The following is a 15,576-nucleotide window of genomic DNA, read 5'->3' as shown; positions in this document are numbered from 1 at the left end:
GCCTTCTCTATCCTGCTACATAATTGCAGATTAGCTTTGTTTGATCTCATTTGAGCCGAACCATTGTTTCTTTATTTTCTACCCTTAGTTATCGCAATCTATTCTTATCACGGCGATATTCTAATGGGTATGACGGTAACGATAGTGTCATCGAGCATTATTAGTGTAACACAATCTTAACTTGAGCCCCGTGTCTCGACTACTTCTCAATTCTTGATAATCTAATGTGTTTTACCACAAGAGGAACATAAACTTATTGTGTGTGCATATCAATCAACCTTAATCAGTTTCAACGTCAATGTCCCATAGTACCCCTGTAACTGCATGTAGCCTCTGTAAGATGTCGCCAATCGGTGTGAAAAGGCCAAACTGTTTTTGTTCACCGTCATAGGAGTGCAGCATACCAACGCAGCCCAGACCTGGTTGATTCTCTAGTTTAGTAAGGATCCAGGAACCTGAATCACCTGCACTGGCAAATAGTGGTAATGGTGAAGAGACAACAAATTCGCTACTTTGCAAGGCACCATCTGCCCAGTATACTAACTTAGCGGCATTTATCTGCCCCGAAGTATAATTTGTTGAAGCACCAATTTTGAACACTTGTAAACCAGGTTTACACTTGAGAATTTTCTCCTTGACATACATGTTTCGAAACCTTAAAGTCGGATCTGGCACCGTAGTGAGGCCTGCCCCCAAAGAGTTTTCGCATTTATATTTCTGATCCACTTTAATAATTGCAAAATCTGAAAGTTTATGATTAATAATAGATCTCTCCCCCCAAACCACTTGACCAAATTTATTCTCATCCTGCCATTTCATATGAGCTTCTACACGAGCAACTTCCTCCAGGAATGCTTTAGACTCTTGAGATTCCTGTGGGTACCTGTGATTTTCTTCCAAAAGAGTATTCCTGTAGGCGGTTTGTAGAACTTTAGAAGGTGTTGATACGTGCGGATAGTCATGGGTCTCTGATAGTACGACATGTGAGCAAGTAATGGCAAATGAAGCACCGGCGAATTGAGACAATTTGTGGTTTTTTTCAATTTGTGGAAATAAATAGCCTCCTAGAGTACCGGTACTCTTGAGACTATGGTCTGCTGATAATGACATCGAAATTGGCGGTTCAAAGACGTTAGTCGCTAATCGGTATGGTGGAATAAACGAAGTTCCAAGGGAAGTCTTTGGTAATTCAAATTCCATTGGCATTGCTGGAACGTCCGCTACATCAGCGCAAGGTTTAATATAATCCTTTACACAGAAGAAATGAACATCCGGAAACAAAGAATAAAGAGCGTTGATAATCTCATAATGTTTCTGGTGTGGTTCAGGTACTCCAAACATGACCGTTAGAATGGCAGATCTACGAGATAACCCTCTTAGAATGGGCGCAATGAATGCACCTTCCTGATCTGCAATCAAAGAGGAATCTTGCGTTGAAAATTCTTCAATGATTTTACCTATACTATCCCTTTTTGGCAAATTACAATCTGCATCAATGCAGAAATTCGTCATATATGGCAAAGTTTGAGGATTTTGATCTCTATCCATGGAGATGTTTAACTTTTTCAGGAATTGCATGTACCTTCTCATGAGAATTGATCTTGAATTACCAAATACTTCTGAGACTAATAAATTATCCAAAAAATGTAGAGTCATCTTTGTGATCGCCCTTAGTGAGGAATTTCTCTCAAAAGATATTCTAAAGGGCAATTTGCCGCTAAAATTAGGCATAAACTTCTTGAAGAATTCAATAGCCTCAATAACCGCTTTCGACATATTGGTGACGTTCTGATGTATATCGTCCATTAACTCCACTAGACTCTCTTCTAAATTCAACAACTCTTTCTCCACTTGTTCTAAACGTAATACTCTCGAAGAACTGACTCTAGAAGCTAGTACAGATCCTTCTTCCACCCCCGTATCCAATTCATTTGCATCTTCTTCAGAAACTGTATTTAAACTGGAAAACTTCTTGTGATCAATGACTCTCAACGGTTTTCCTACATTATCCATACTACCTTGAGCATCATTGTTTGACCTCGCACTAATAGAGGACGAACCATGTGTATATCTACCTTTCGAAAAAACTGATGAAGACCTAGTCGACGGCCCTTCATGAGTAGAATCATCGTCATATATGGAATCACCGCTACCACTGCCATGCTTTATTCTTATTTCAGAAGTTGTATCTGACTCACTATCCGCGTTAACTCGATTTTCATCAGATCTTGAGGAAGTATTACCAGAATCATCACTACTCTTCTTAGAAGATTTTTTACTCAATCCAAATAATCTAACCATATCCTATCTCTCGAAAAGTTGACAAGACAACCTATACTCAACTCGTTCGAATGTATGCGTAAAGCTTATGTGTTTATTTCCCCCCTTAAGACTGTATAGAAGCTTCAGATGCTGCAAGTGCGTACCATATGTCAAAGTGCAACCATCAAAGGAAGTAGCCCAGAGTCTTATATTGAACAATATATCTGGATGTATAAATTTACAGAAGTCGAATTCATACACCTGCTAATCATCTCTTAACGGCATTACCCGATGAAATGAACCCTGTGGATTTTTTTTTTTTTTTCTCACGATCGGTGCCGTACAACTAAGTACTCATACAAGAAAATCACACATGATCAAGTGGTTAATAAGAAATGAAAGGTACATATAAATGCGGAATACTAAACTATTTGCTTGACTCTGGCAAGTTGAGTAAAATGTTTCGGAACTTAGTACCATCTTGGGTTGATTCGCCAACTTGAGAAGTACCCTTTTCCTTGTAAGTACTGACAGCGGGAACGTCAGCTTTAATTCTCGTCACTTTAGTACCGTATGCCTTTGGTTCCAATTTAATCAAAGTGTGTAGCGGAATTGACATCCATGGAGATTCCTCCTGAGGAACATTCATGAAATATGCGTAAATGCACCGTAGTACTGCCTGATGTGTTACTATCAAAATGTTTTCTTGACGTTCTAATTCCATGATGATAGGCTCTAGCCTAATCACCACATCACGGTAAGATTCACCACCAGGGTATCTGTACTCGTATTTGTTTTCATCTCTAGCTTTGAAATCACCAGGGTACTTCTCTTCAATTTCTTCATAAGTCATACCATCGCATACACCTGCATCTAATTCGTCTAACGCTTTCCAATGCAATTGTTTGTAAGGTAATTCTTGAGCAGTCTGTTGAGTTCTGATTAAAGTAGATGTCCAAACCGTTAGATCAGCATCACCTGCACTTTGCTTAACCAAGTCAGGTAATTTATAGCTGTACCTAAATCCTCTTTCAGAAAGCCAAGAATCACCACCAATTTTTTTCTCTACGTTATAGAGAGACTCACCATGGCGCGATAACCATATGCAACGAGGACGAATGTGTAAGTTCATCACATAGAAAACAACACGACTCTCTAGATAGGTTTGAATTCTATTAATGATCACCTCCTGAGCCACATTGATCAACTTCACGTACGTTAGATTTTTATCCAGCTCGTGATCTAATGGTTCGTAAACTTTTTCATACTTCGAAATTCTCTTTAGGAAATCGTTGGTAGCCACTTCAGGATCGATACCTTCGTAATCGGGAGATGATTTTTTTACATCGCTAATATTTCTTAGGACCATGTCCATGTCATCAGACCAACTTTCTAAAAACATTGGCTCAATGGCATGCTCCCTACAAATCTTTAAGATCCAATCTCTTCTTTCTCTTGTAGTATTGGTACCATCAAGGATCGCCACTACACCATTTTCTCTTTCATACCATGCCATCATATCAGCAACAGCTTGTTCAGCAGCTTTTTGCCTAATTCCAAATGCCTCTGTATTGTTGAAATCAAAAAATTCTGCATTCGGGTGTCCACTTCCAGATTGGCGACGGTAATTACCTACATTAAAACATTTCGCCTTAATGGAAAGCCAGGATAGATACCTCACGATCTTTTGAGCAATAAAGGACTTACCCCTAGCGGGAAGACCAACCATGACGACACAAACCCTCAGGTTTTCAACGTTGGATACTGTATAGAATGCCATCCTTTAATTGTTCAGACAGAATTAAGTGTGGAGGGAACAGTGGAATGAGAGTAAATTTTGGTTTAAACTCGTCAGTGTAATCGTATATCAATGAAAAAGAATTATCCCTATCCTGCTAATTCATCAAAACCTTCGCAATTGATTTCTGATAATGGTCCCTCCTCTTCGAATTAATTGTGGGGGAAATAGAGTTGACTCAGTTTTTGGTTTTACATCTTTTCAACACTTCTTATAAAGAAGTAAGGGGTTTTTTCAAGATTCTATTTGTGTTCGGAGTAAAAGGACGAGAGGATAAGAAGTACGTATTCGATGATCACGGTGGTCATGATTCATGATTCAAATGTTATGATGATGATAATGATGATAGAAGCACTCATTCATTCACTCACTTGTTTTTTTGTTCTCCTCTTTATACAACGATTACTTTAAACCTGTCGTCAATCTCCCTTTGATTGACAATATATTCGCAGGTCCTGTCAAAGTGCTCTAACGGAATATGGATCATTTCGTTAATGTACACGGAATTTAGCTTGTTAGAAATCGATGCCGGCGTCCCGTTCGTCCTTGGAATTTCGATGTAGGTACCATCAAGTCCCATGACAAATTTTTTCCTAGAAGGCAATTCTGTAGTATCCTGATCGTCTATGTGTAGATCCTGTAATCTTGTAGCGGATTGTTGTTGCTCTGATACTTGCTCTTCAAGTTTCAATGATTTCAAATTTGTCTTTATGAGCTCGATAAGACCATTGATGTATTTCACACTAACGTGGGTATCATGCTCATCGCCATGAATGAAATAGTACAAGCAACGATTTAAGATTTCTATCATTAATTGACAACTCTGAATATTGTCCATGGTGGAATCCGCTACACGCAGAGACCTCTGCAAACACTCCAATACACGTTTACCCTCTCTGTAGAAATCTGTAGTGGTGCCTTCTTCTTCCCCAATGACTGCAATTTCTGTAGCCCACCATAAATGGGAACACAGGTAAACTGCACGACATTGATCTTGTTTCCTCAAGAGTCTCGATCCATGCAGTGTACATCTAACAATTAGAGAATCGTAGTAATTTTCCTGATACAACGATCGGGTCTTCTGTAATGATTGCATCATGTAGACTAAAGCTTGAAATTGAGTGTTCAAGTCGCTCAGCGACTCTTCAAAGACGGTGAAAGCTTGTGAGAAAAAATCGTAAGCAATTTCACCTAGTGACAATTGGTCCGCAAGGGAGGCACTTTGGATGTTTAGTTTGTAAACGGTATCGATCACAGATGACCCACATACGTTGAAAAGATCGTTAATGCAACGAGATGCATACTTGAACAATTGCTTTATCATATTAGAATAGTTATTTTCAGTTTCTTTGGTTAGTTTTTGCCTTGATTTCAAAAGGTGGGATTTTCTAATCAATTTCCAAAAATTGGTAATAATAGCTGGATAGGTATATTTAATGTTTTTACCACCTTTGTAATACCAATTCTTTAGTAAAAGCAAATATTCCACTTGATTTTCCACGTTACGATACTGCTTAGATTCCTTTGGCAAAGACCGAACGGCCAAATGACAAAATTTGGCCAATTTTTCTTGAGATGGATCTAATACCCAAGAACCATTACCTTCTTCATCTTCTGTTGGATCATCACTTAATCCCAACGCACTATTGGAAGGTCTCCTCGTGGTAGCGGTCACACGAAATCTGATTAGTGGTTCCATTACTGATAATAAATTTTCTAAATTTGTCTTGGAATCAATGACAAGCACGTCACCATTTTCTGTAGAAGTTGAAAGTAGCGTATCAAGAATAGTGTTTATAATGCTTTTCTGTAATGGCACGTTTTGTAAGGAAAGTAACTCTCTAAACGATTCGCATTGTGATATGATGTTGTAGAAAAGGGCAGCGGAACGTTTAACGTATTCAAAATTTTGTAAAATTAATAAATTGACGAAAAGGTATTCTGCACTCTGTGGTATTGCTTTACCGTAATCCTTGCATTTTTGAGCGGTAAATCCGTAAAGAGCGTTAAGATTTGACAAATTGTCAGGATACCAACGTAATGATAGAGCCATTATACTTTCGATTAAAGGCACAAACTGTTGCAGTGATAAATCTGGTCTTTCTTCGTTCAATGTCTTTAGGTAATTCCAAAAAACTTTGAAAAGATCTGAATCCACTTGTGCCGTCTCTTGTTCTTGCTCTTTCCTATCGATATACCCATTCAGACGATCGATTAACGTAAGTACATTTTTATTGATAGAAACATCAGGATGCATGTGTAAAGTAGATTCCAACAGTGAATCTAGCGTTGATAAATGGAATTCATCTGGGAAAACTTGACAAACAATATCTAGTAAATATTCCTGAGAAACCACATCTCTACATTGAACCACTTGTTCTAAGATAACTGGTAATATGTTATCCCTATAAATGACTAGATTGTCATCAACAATTTGCGATAGCCTTACTAACTGAGATCCAATTAAAATTTGCAATTCCTTACGTTCCTTAGTTCTCTGTTCCCTTTCTCTAAGAGGTCCCTGATGTTGTAAACGGACCCATAATTTATTCATCTCAATAAAATTGGTAATGACAAAATTAGCATTGAATTCTATTGCATTTTCAGGTAGTAATTGTTTAGTACGTTGTGATAAGTAATACCTAAGGAAAAGACCTCTCATTGGATTTTGAACACCTCGACACATCTCTATCATATCCTTTAGAATTTCTTCTCGAGGTGAATCTGCACATTTTAAATAACTTGTTCCCACTGTGATCATAAGGTAGAGACGTGGAACTACATTGCCCGCATATTGAACCAACTCGTAAAGATCTGCTAAATGATGAAGTTTTGGATGATTATCAGTCAAATAACTCGATAGAAGTGATAGTGAATCGAATATCATGATGTATAATTCGTAATACTGTTTCGGGGATAAATCTGGCTTTCTCAATTCTGTCAGCATCATTGATGCGTGTTTTAATGCATCCATCAGTTTACGCTGCTGAATACATCTCTGCATAAGAACAGCTTGTTGTCTCACCACAATGAGAGCCTGCTCTAACGTCTCAGAATAGGACATGGTAGAAGCGGTGAACAAACTTAATCAATTAAAAACTCTTTTAAAGGGAATAAAAAAAAATAGATGAGAATGATCAAAAAATTGATACACTTCAATTGACAACACAATTATTCGTTGTTAACGGCTACCTTAATTACAGCCTATAATGTGTTCTCTTGTCCAAACGAGATTGAAAGCCCCAGTCAGTATTCCGGTTCCCAAGGTCAGCAAATGCTCCCTCTTCGTTCAAGATGATATTCATGTTAATATTGAAATGACGGTAATTAAACCTTTATTACGCTTACGATGAGCGCTACAAAATGAATACTTTTAGAGGTCAGTTAAGCTGATCAGCCCCTCCCTTAGTTTCTTGATGACTAGAGTTTTTAACGGGCTCTTTTTTCGTTTCTCCTGTAGTCAACATCAATATTTACGTTTTGTTCACCAAACCTTATGTTCAGTAAAGCGTAGCTCAAAACGTAAAAGGTGAGTATTATCATACAAAGAGTAAACAAAAAGAAACACGCCAAGAGTTTACGATATTCTTCCTACTCACACAACCTCATTGCTCTGAAAACGTCATTGTTTTGCATAAGCTGCAAGATGGGTTCCAGTTCCGTCTCAATGTTCCAATTACTTAAGCCAATACAACAGTATTGCCTTAACGCCTAGATATTGGTATCATTGAAAAGTTAATGTGAGTCGAACGTCTAACCCTACATTTGGCCCAACTCAAACCCTAAGCTCTCGCTAAGCATGATATCAAGACTTCCAGAAGCTCATGTAAATTTCGTAATCAGAACTTGCACATAGAAATTGTCTGCAAATCAACATCCACCGACTTACTAATAATTTCCCAAAGCAGTAAGCTCCGAAAAAATTTCGGAGTTTTTGTCCCGGTTACATCGGCCTTGGTAATTCCATCTGTTCTTCGAGAGTTTTGCCCATGCATTATGGGATCTTGCAAATACTGCGTAGTCATCCAAAAAGGGAGGGGCTGGAACTATCGGTCTTTGGCTAACCTGGCGGTCATTCACTTGCTGTAGAATAAATACGTATATATACACACATCTATTAAAGTGCTCTGGTACTTTGACGCGTTGTTCTTTTCCTAATAATCTTTTAGTATATCTGCAAGGATTAATATCGATAGAAAATGTCATTTGCAAGAATTGTGAATAGAAGAGCTATCTATTTTCTAGGTAGTGTGGCAGCTGGTGCCACTGGTGCAGCTGGTCTAGCAAGCAGCGACTTTAACGGCAGTTTTTTCAATGGTAACAACAACAACCCTAAAAATAACGGCAGTAGCTGGTGGAAAGGTTTAGCAGGTACAAGTGCCGCTGCTGCTCCCGCTTTGCGTGTTGCTGAAGTAGAAAAGGGTAAGACACCTGAAGATTTCCAACAAGTTTACAATGCAATTGCTAAAAAAATAATTGATGACGATGAATATGATAACTACATTGGTTACGGACCTGTCCTTGTGCGTCTATCATGGCACTCAGCTGGTACCTTCGATAAAAACGATAACAGTGGTGGTTCTTACGGTGGTACTTACCGTTTCCCTAAGGAAACAAATGATCCATCCAACAAAGGTTTACAAAATGCAAAGGCTTTCCTAGAGCCAATTTACGAACAATTCCCATGGATCTCACACGGTGATCTTTACACTCTAGGTGGTGTCACAGCTTTACAAGAGATGCAAGGTCCTAAAGTACCATGGAGACCAGGTAGAGTTGATTTACCGGAAAGTGCTACCCCAGAAAACGGTAGATTACCAGATGCTGAAAATGGTGCTGATTATGTGAGAAACTTCTTCAAGAGATTCGGCTTTACTGACCAAGAAGTCGTTGCACTAATAGGTGCTCATGCTCTAGGTAAGACCCACATGGCAAATTCTGGTTATGAAGGTCCATGGGGTGCAGCTACCAACACTTTTAGTAATGAATTTTTCGTCAACTTGTTGAACGAACAATGGAAGAAAGAAAAGACCGAAGCTGGTAACAGTCAATACAACTCCCCAAGTGGTTTTATGATGATGCCAACTGATTTTGCACTAAAGGAAGATAACACTTACTTGAAATACGTCAAGAAATACGCTGAAAATCAAGATGTGTTCTTCGAAGATTTCAAGAATGCCTACAAGAAATTACTAGAAAACGGTATTGAATTTCCAGAGGGTACACCAACAATTGTCTTCAAAACTTTGGACGAACAGGAACAATAAATTATATTAGATTGATTATTTTCATGTGACAGACTCTATTTATTTATATATTTATTTGTGCAACTTTAATAATGATATTCCAGTTATGTTAAAAGACTAGAAAAATTTACTTATATCTGGCACCTATTTCAATCTTTCTTCGAATCTTAATTCATCCTGAGCGGGTAAACCGATCAATAATCTCATAAAATTTTCCAAACCAGAACGTTGCTTGTTTAGGCCATTAATTGCTTGATAACCCTTTCTAGTCAATGGCGCCTTTAGCCAGTACGATAAGAATGATAAAATGTTGTAGAACTTACCATATTCAGTACTACCATCACCAACCCTTTTGTATGAGACTCTTGTACAAAATTCTGCCATAACCAGCAGATCAATGATCAACGGGGTTGCCAAGAGAGAGTCTTCACAAACATTGTGTATAGAGATTCTATTGTGACCACCCAACATCAATTCACTGTAATATTCATCCATTGCAACTTTTGAATCACCCACGGCATTCATGTATTTGATGACAATACAGTGATCGATTTTATTGCCCAATTTATCGTTGTATAGCAATGGGTTAGAAGCAACTACATCGTCAACCACAGATTTTTTGGAGATCTCCTTTGATTTGAATTGTCTTTCAGATGATAAGTTATAACCATCGTTATTACCCAAATGGTTGTAAGAGGCAATTGATGTTGGTTTAATACCAGCTTCTACAAGGAATTGGGCCAAAACCGACTTAATCTTAGTTTGACCACTTTTAAAATCATCGCCAGCGATAAAACTATCTTCACGTTCTGCCAATTCAATGACACCTGGAACAAACGTGTTTTGGGGTGATCCATTGATATAAACTGAACCTTCCAAGATAGATGCAACTGCAAATATAGTAGATGGTGCAATTTCTTCGCCATCCTGTTTAATAGCATTTAACAAGTTGTCAGCGGTATCGTTAACACCAGGAATGATGTCAGCATATCTTTCAGTGTTAGCAGTCCACAGTACGATAACTTTATCCAAATCTTTTTGTTGCTTGAACTCACGAATATCAGCTCTAATCCTTTCCAAATGCTCCCATTTGTTTTTAGTAGAAGCAGGTCCAGCATTATTAGGTCTGTTGATACAGTTGTCCGCTCTGCCATCTTGGTTGGCGGCAATGAAATCAGGATAATAGATCGAGGGTAATGGTTTGTATTCAGACATTTCAGGTTTTAATTGACGTTGCAAATCATACTCCAATACCTGGGCTCTTTCCATAGCATCACCCAAGTTCGTAGCACTAATATCCCAACCGGTAACTTCAAAATCATTGGGGGATACAAATGGCAATAAAGAGTTAAATGGAACGTAGAAGTCGTTTCCATCCGGTCTGACACCAAGTTTTAGAGTAGAGCATTGGGTCACAGAGCCATAATAATTAGCTTCTTTTAGACCCTCTTTGTTATGGAATTTCATCTTTTGTCTATTAGCCAAGATTGATGCTAAGAAAGTCGTACCATTGTTACCGCCGATACCAACAAGCATCACACCGACACGAGGCAATTTCAAATCGACCTTGAAATCATATTCTTGTTTGATGGGGTTAACGTCAACGGTGTTGGTAGCCGCATTTTCCGTGACTATGGAATTGACATAAGTGTATTTAGTAGTCAATTCGGTCTCTGAATAATGAACCTTATCAGTAGCGACTTTGACGGAAGGTGTGAAATAGTTGGCTGCAGTCATTATAAAATATTTGAAGAATTGTTTTCGGAATTAAATAGATACTCACTTGAAATTGTACTCAATTGATTTCGTTTTCTTTATCCTGTTGAATATTATAATATATTTTATATAATTCTAGAGAGAATGAAATTTCAGAAACCAGACGGAGAAAGTGCCCGTATTTATATGTTTCTGAACCCAATTGAATGGCCATCATTTCTTCTAATTGCTGTGTCTAGACAATCCCTCAATGGTTATCATTATTTTTATTATTATTATTATTATTATTATTACATATTTAATGTCGTGGTTATTACCCTAAGGTAGACTCGCCGAAACCGCGACAGAGAAAATACGCAGGGCAATATAGTTTCGCCGAAATCAACCCATACACCTCACATATGGGGTTCGCCGAAATTTTGCTCTATTGTGGAGATGATTGCATAACCGCAGTTCAGCATCTCAGTAATCTACAATTGAGGTGTAATGTTTACTGCGGACGAACTCGCATTGAAACCTTGTATTTTCCCCTTTTAGCTAGTTGTTTAATTTCGTCCGTTGGATTCCTTGTCTCCAATTGGCGGTATTGATAGCATGTGAAATAAAGAGAATACAAAAAAGAGGCTAAAAAATCCGTTAACATCAAATCATTATTATCGTTACAAACAATTATAACTATAATTACAACTATTAGAAATGCTTCAAACAAGCTCGTTCTATATTGTACAAAAAAAAGATTAATCGGAATATCGTACATAAATAATAATAGTAACAATAGTAATAATTACTACTTTCTTGAATCTTGGAACAGGATATGAGGGTTATTAGGCTTTAAATCCCAAGAATTCTTCCCAGCAACGAACTTCACTTGGTACAGCCACGTCAGTAGACTCTAGAACTCTAAGCTTTTCAGCAACCTTTTCTTTTAGGGCATGTGCAAAAAGGTTGGAAGTTCTTGGTTCGTTGAAAAGTGGGATGGCAAAATCAATGGCATTTCTTCTCATGATGTAGTCTGCATCTTCCACACTAGATGCTCTCTTAGATGCCAAATTGAAAACGGCTTTGATATCGTGCTCTTGGAAAACTTCACGTAACTTCCTCTTATCGTTCTTAGGGAAGAAGATAACTTTAACATCTTGCTCAGAGGGGATGAATTTTTCCAAGTAATTTTTACAAGCTTCATCCACAACGAAGAAATGGAAACCCAAACCGGTTAGAGTAGCTGCTACTTGGCCCAATAATGGTTTAGATATGTCACCACCAAATAGGATACCGCTTGGTGGTAGAGGAACATGGAAATGCATAGTGGATTGCAAAGCAGTCCAGTAACTTTCCAATTCGTTTTTACCGAAAGAAGCTACTTCACCAGTGGAGGACATTTCAACACCAAGGAATGGATCAGCACCAGCCAATCTAGTGAAAGAAAACTGAGGAACTTTGGTAGCCACATAGTCGTATTTCTTGTGAGTAATCAAATCCACTGGTTCAGGAACTTTGTTACCACCAAGGAAGGCCTTAACAGCAGTTGCAATGAAGTTACAACCCAAAACCTTGGAGACAAATGGGAAGGATCTAGAAGCTCTAATGTTACATTCGATAACTTTCAAGTCGTCACCGTGCTTGATCACTTGCATGTTGAAAGGACCTGTAATGTTGAAAGCCTTAGAAACACGTTCAGCGATATCTTTTAGAGCCAATAGAACTTGTTCGCTCAAATGTTGTGGTGGTAAGATTAAGGTAGCATCACCAGAGTGAACACCTGCGTTCTCCACGTGTTCAGAGATGGCGTGAACTAGTAGTTGACCGTTGTAACCAACACCATCGACATCAATTTCCTCAGCACCTTCGATGAATTTAGACATAACCACTGGATGGTCTGGAGACACATCTGAGGCCATGGTCAATTTTTCTTCCAATTCGTGTTCACTCGTGATAACATTCATGGCGGCACCAGATAACACATAAGATGGTCTGATCAACACAGGGTAGTGAACTGCATTGGCGAACTTCTTTGCTTCTTCAACAGACTTTAATTCACTCCATTCAGGTTGGCCGACATTAATAGAGTCTAAAATGGCAGAGAACTTGTGTCTACTTTCAGCATTATCGATATCCACAGGAGAAGTACCTAGAACGTTACAGCCAGTATCATGAAGAGCTAAGGCGATGTTCTGAGGAAGTTGACCACCAACAGAGATGATACAACCTTCAGAGTTTTCTAATTCGTAGATATCCATAACTCTTTCGTAAGACAATTCTTCGAAATACAATCTGTCCACTTCGTCAAAATCGGTAGAAACGGTCTCTGGGTTGTAATTAATCATAACGGTCTTCTTACCTTCATCTCTTAAAGTCTTTGCGGTATTCACAGCACACCAATCGAATTCCACAGATGAACCGATACGGTAAACACCAGAACCAAGAACAAGCATACCTTTGTCGGTAAATTCAACATCGTTCTTAGTAGCATTGTAGGTAGTGTACAAGTAGTTGGTGTTAGCTGGGAATTCAGCGGCTAAAGTGTCGATCTTCTTAACGAATGGTACAATACCGTAAGATTTTCTCAAGGATCTAATTTCCAATTCGGTAACCTTAGTAGATAGAGCCTTGCTAACGGAAATGGCAATTTGTTTATCGGAGAAACCTAATTTCTTTGCTTTTTGCAGTAGATCCTTGGTTAAGGATTCCTTAGAAGTAATAGCTTCCAATTCCTTGTACACTCTAACGATGTTCATACATTTGAACAAAAACCATTTATCGATCTTAGTCAATTCGTGGACTCTGTCGACTGTGTAGTTTTCGTGGATCAAAGCTTGACCAATGGCCAAAGATCTTCTATCAGTAGCAACAGCAAGTGCTTCGTCTAGTTTATCACCAAATTCGTTAGAACCTTGGAATCCAAGCAAAGAGGGATCCACTTCTCTGAGAGCCTTCTGATAAGCTTCTTCGAAGTTTCTACCAATTGCCATGACTTCACCGACAGATTTCATGGCAGAACCAATATCTCTATTAACGTGTTGGAATTTACTCAAATCCCATTTAGGAATCTTTGCCACAATGTAATCTAATGATGGTTCAAAGTTGGCCACAGTAGTCTTTGTAACAGGGTTTGGTAGTTCTGGTAAAGTGTAACCAAGAGCGATCTTAGCAGCAGTATAAGCCAAGGGGTAACCAGTAGCCTTGGAGGCTAAGGCAGACGAACGAGATAGACGTGCATTGACTTCAATGACTCTAAAGTCTAATCCATCTGGTTGTAGGGCGTATTGAACGTTACATTCACCGACCACACCCAAGTGTCTAATGATCTTAATGGCAGCAGTTCTTAACATGTGGTATTCTTCATCGGATAAAGTTTGAGAAGGCGCAAAGACGATAGAATCACCGGTGTGAATACCCAATGGATCGAAGTTTTCCATATTACAAACTGTAATACAGTTACCAACTCTATCTCTGACAACTTCGTATTCGACTTCTTTCCAACCCTTCAGAGATTTTTCCACAAGAATCTGGGGGGATAATGATAGAGACTGAGATGCTAGATCTCTTAATTCTGTAGGGTTGTTAGCGAAACCAGAACCAAGACCACCTAGCGCATATGCAGATCTGATAATCACTGGATATTTTACTTCCTCAGCGGCTTTTAAAGTTTCATCCAAAGTTTCACATGCGAACGAAGTTGCAATTGGGACATTGATCTCTTGCAATGCTTGTGCAAACATATCTCTATCCTCAGTCATTTCTAATGTTTTAATAGGTGTACCTAGCACTTTGATGTTGTATTTCTCCAAGACACCCATTTTTTCTAGCGCAACACCACAGTTTAAAGCAGTTTGGCCACCAAATGTTAATAGAATGGCATCAGGTCTTTCACGTTCGATGATATAACTAATGTATTCTGGTGTTACTGGCAAATAGTAGATTTTATCTGCCAAAGAATGAGAAGTTTGATTCGTGGCGATATTTGGGTTTATTAGAATTGTTTGTTTCTTAGCTTCCTTTAGAGCCTTGATGGCTTGGGAACCACTGTAATCAAATTCACCAGCTTGGCCAATGGAGAGACCACCAGAACCGATAATCAGCACAGATTCCACACCTTCAACCAACTGAGGAGCATAGCGCTGTGTGTTGAATGTAGATACAGTTGGTTCAGCAGAAGTATAGACAGCACTCATTATCTAAAAGAATGGAATGGAATCTTCTTTTTTATTGTATCCTATCTGTTCTGAAAGTAAGAGAACAGACAGATAGATGATAATGACTAGCTGAGACAATAAAAATCTAAAAAATTTTTGAAATTAAGTATGATTAAATATTGAAAAGAATGAGTAATAGTAAGAAAAATTTTGAACAAGCGCTAAAAAGAATAGAAGATTTCGTCATAATGATGAATTGATGTAAAGCATGATAAATAATACCCGGTTAAATAGAGTCGAAGAGTCAGACAGCCGGTCAGTAATGATGTCCGATGCTCATCGCCGATGAGCATCGTAAAAAAATTTTTCATCAGAAAAAGGCGGGTAATGAGGGTACTGAACATTTGATAAGAAAAGTAAT

At 38.4% G+C, this 15,576-nt stretch overlaps 6 protein-coding genes across 6 annotated transcripts; 1 reads left to right on the top strand and 5 right to left on the bottom strand.

Moving 5' to 3' along the window:
* Nucleotides 1-279: 279 nt before the first annotated feature.
* On the bottom strand, nucleotides 280-2,301 carry SSY5 (Ssy5p; the record flags this gene model as incomplete). The annotated part of the gene is made up of 1 exon (XM_002498729.1): nucleotides 280-2,301. One exon carries the CDS (start codon nucleotides 2,299-2,301, stop codon nucleotides 280-282), a length of 2,022 nt encoding a protein of 673 aa, XP_002498774.1.
* Nucleotides 2,302-2,689: 388 nt separating this feature from the next.
* On the bottom strand, nucleotides 2,690-4,042 carry FBP26 (fructose-2,6-bisphosphatase; the record flags this gene model as incomplete). The annotated part of the gene is made up of 1 exon (XM_002498728.1): nucleotides 2,690-4,042. The coding sequence occupies one exon, from the start codon at nucleotides 4,040-4,042 to the stop codon at nucleotides 2,690-2,692; it is 1,353 nt and encodes a 450-aa protein (XP_002498773.1).
* Nucleotides 4,043-4,451: 409 nt separating this feature from the next.
* VPS35 (retromer subunit VPS35) lies at nucleotides 4,452-7,124 on the bottom strand (the record flags this gene model as incomplete). Its single annotated transcript, XM_002498727.1, has 1 exon — nucleotides 4,452-7,124. The coding sequence occupies one exon, from the start codon at nucleotides 7,122-7,124 to the stop codon at nucleotides 4,452-4,454; it is 2,673 nt and encodes an 890-aa protein (XP_002498772.1).
* Nucleotides 7,125-8,259: 1,135 nt separating this feature from the next.
* On the top strand, nucleotides 8,260-9,327 carry CCP1 (cytochrome-c peroxidase; the record flags this gene model as incomplete). Its single annotated transcript, XM_002498726.1, has 1 exon — nucleotides 8,260-9,327. One exon carries the CDS (start codon nucleotides 8,260-8,262, stop codon nucleotides 9,325-9,327), a length of 1,068 nt encoding a protein of 355 aa, XP_002498771.1.
* Nucleotides 9,328-9,450: 123 nt separating this feature from the next.
* On the bottom strand, nucleotides 9,451-11,043 carry INO1 (inositol-3-phosphate synthase INO1; the record flags this gene model as incomplete). Its single annotated transcript, XM_002498725.1, has 1 exon — nucleotides 9,451-11,043. The coding sequence occupies one exon, from the start codon at nucleotides 11,041-11,043 to the stop codon at nucleotides 9,451-9,453; it is 1,593 nt and encodes a 530-aa protein (XP_002498770.1).
* An 803-nt stretch (nucleotides 11,044-11,846) lies between these two features.
* CPA2 (carbamoyl-phosphate synthase (glutamine-hydrolyzing) CPA2) lies at nucleotides 11,847-15,194 on the bottom strand (the record flags this gene model as incomplete). Its single annotated transcript, XM_002498724.1, has 1 exon — nucleotides 11,847-15,194. One exon carries the CDS (start codon nucleotides 15,192-15,194, stop codon nucleotides 11,847-11,849), a length of 3,348 nt encoding a protein of 1,115 aa, XP_002498769.1.
* Nucleotides 15,195-15,576: the final 382 nt, after the last annotated feature.

This window comes from Zygosaccharomyces rouxii, assembly GCF_000026365.1.
Source record: "Zygosaccharomyces rouxii strain CBS732 chromosome G complete sequence".
Taxonomy (NCBI): Eukaryota; Fungi; Ascomycota; class Saccharomycetes; order Saccharomycetales; family Saccharomycetaceae; genus Zygosaccharomyces; species Zygosaccharomyces rouxii.
Note: the sequence above shows the minus strand (reverse complement) of the source record. Positions and strands in the feature narration are given on the sequence as shown.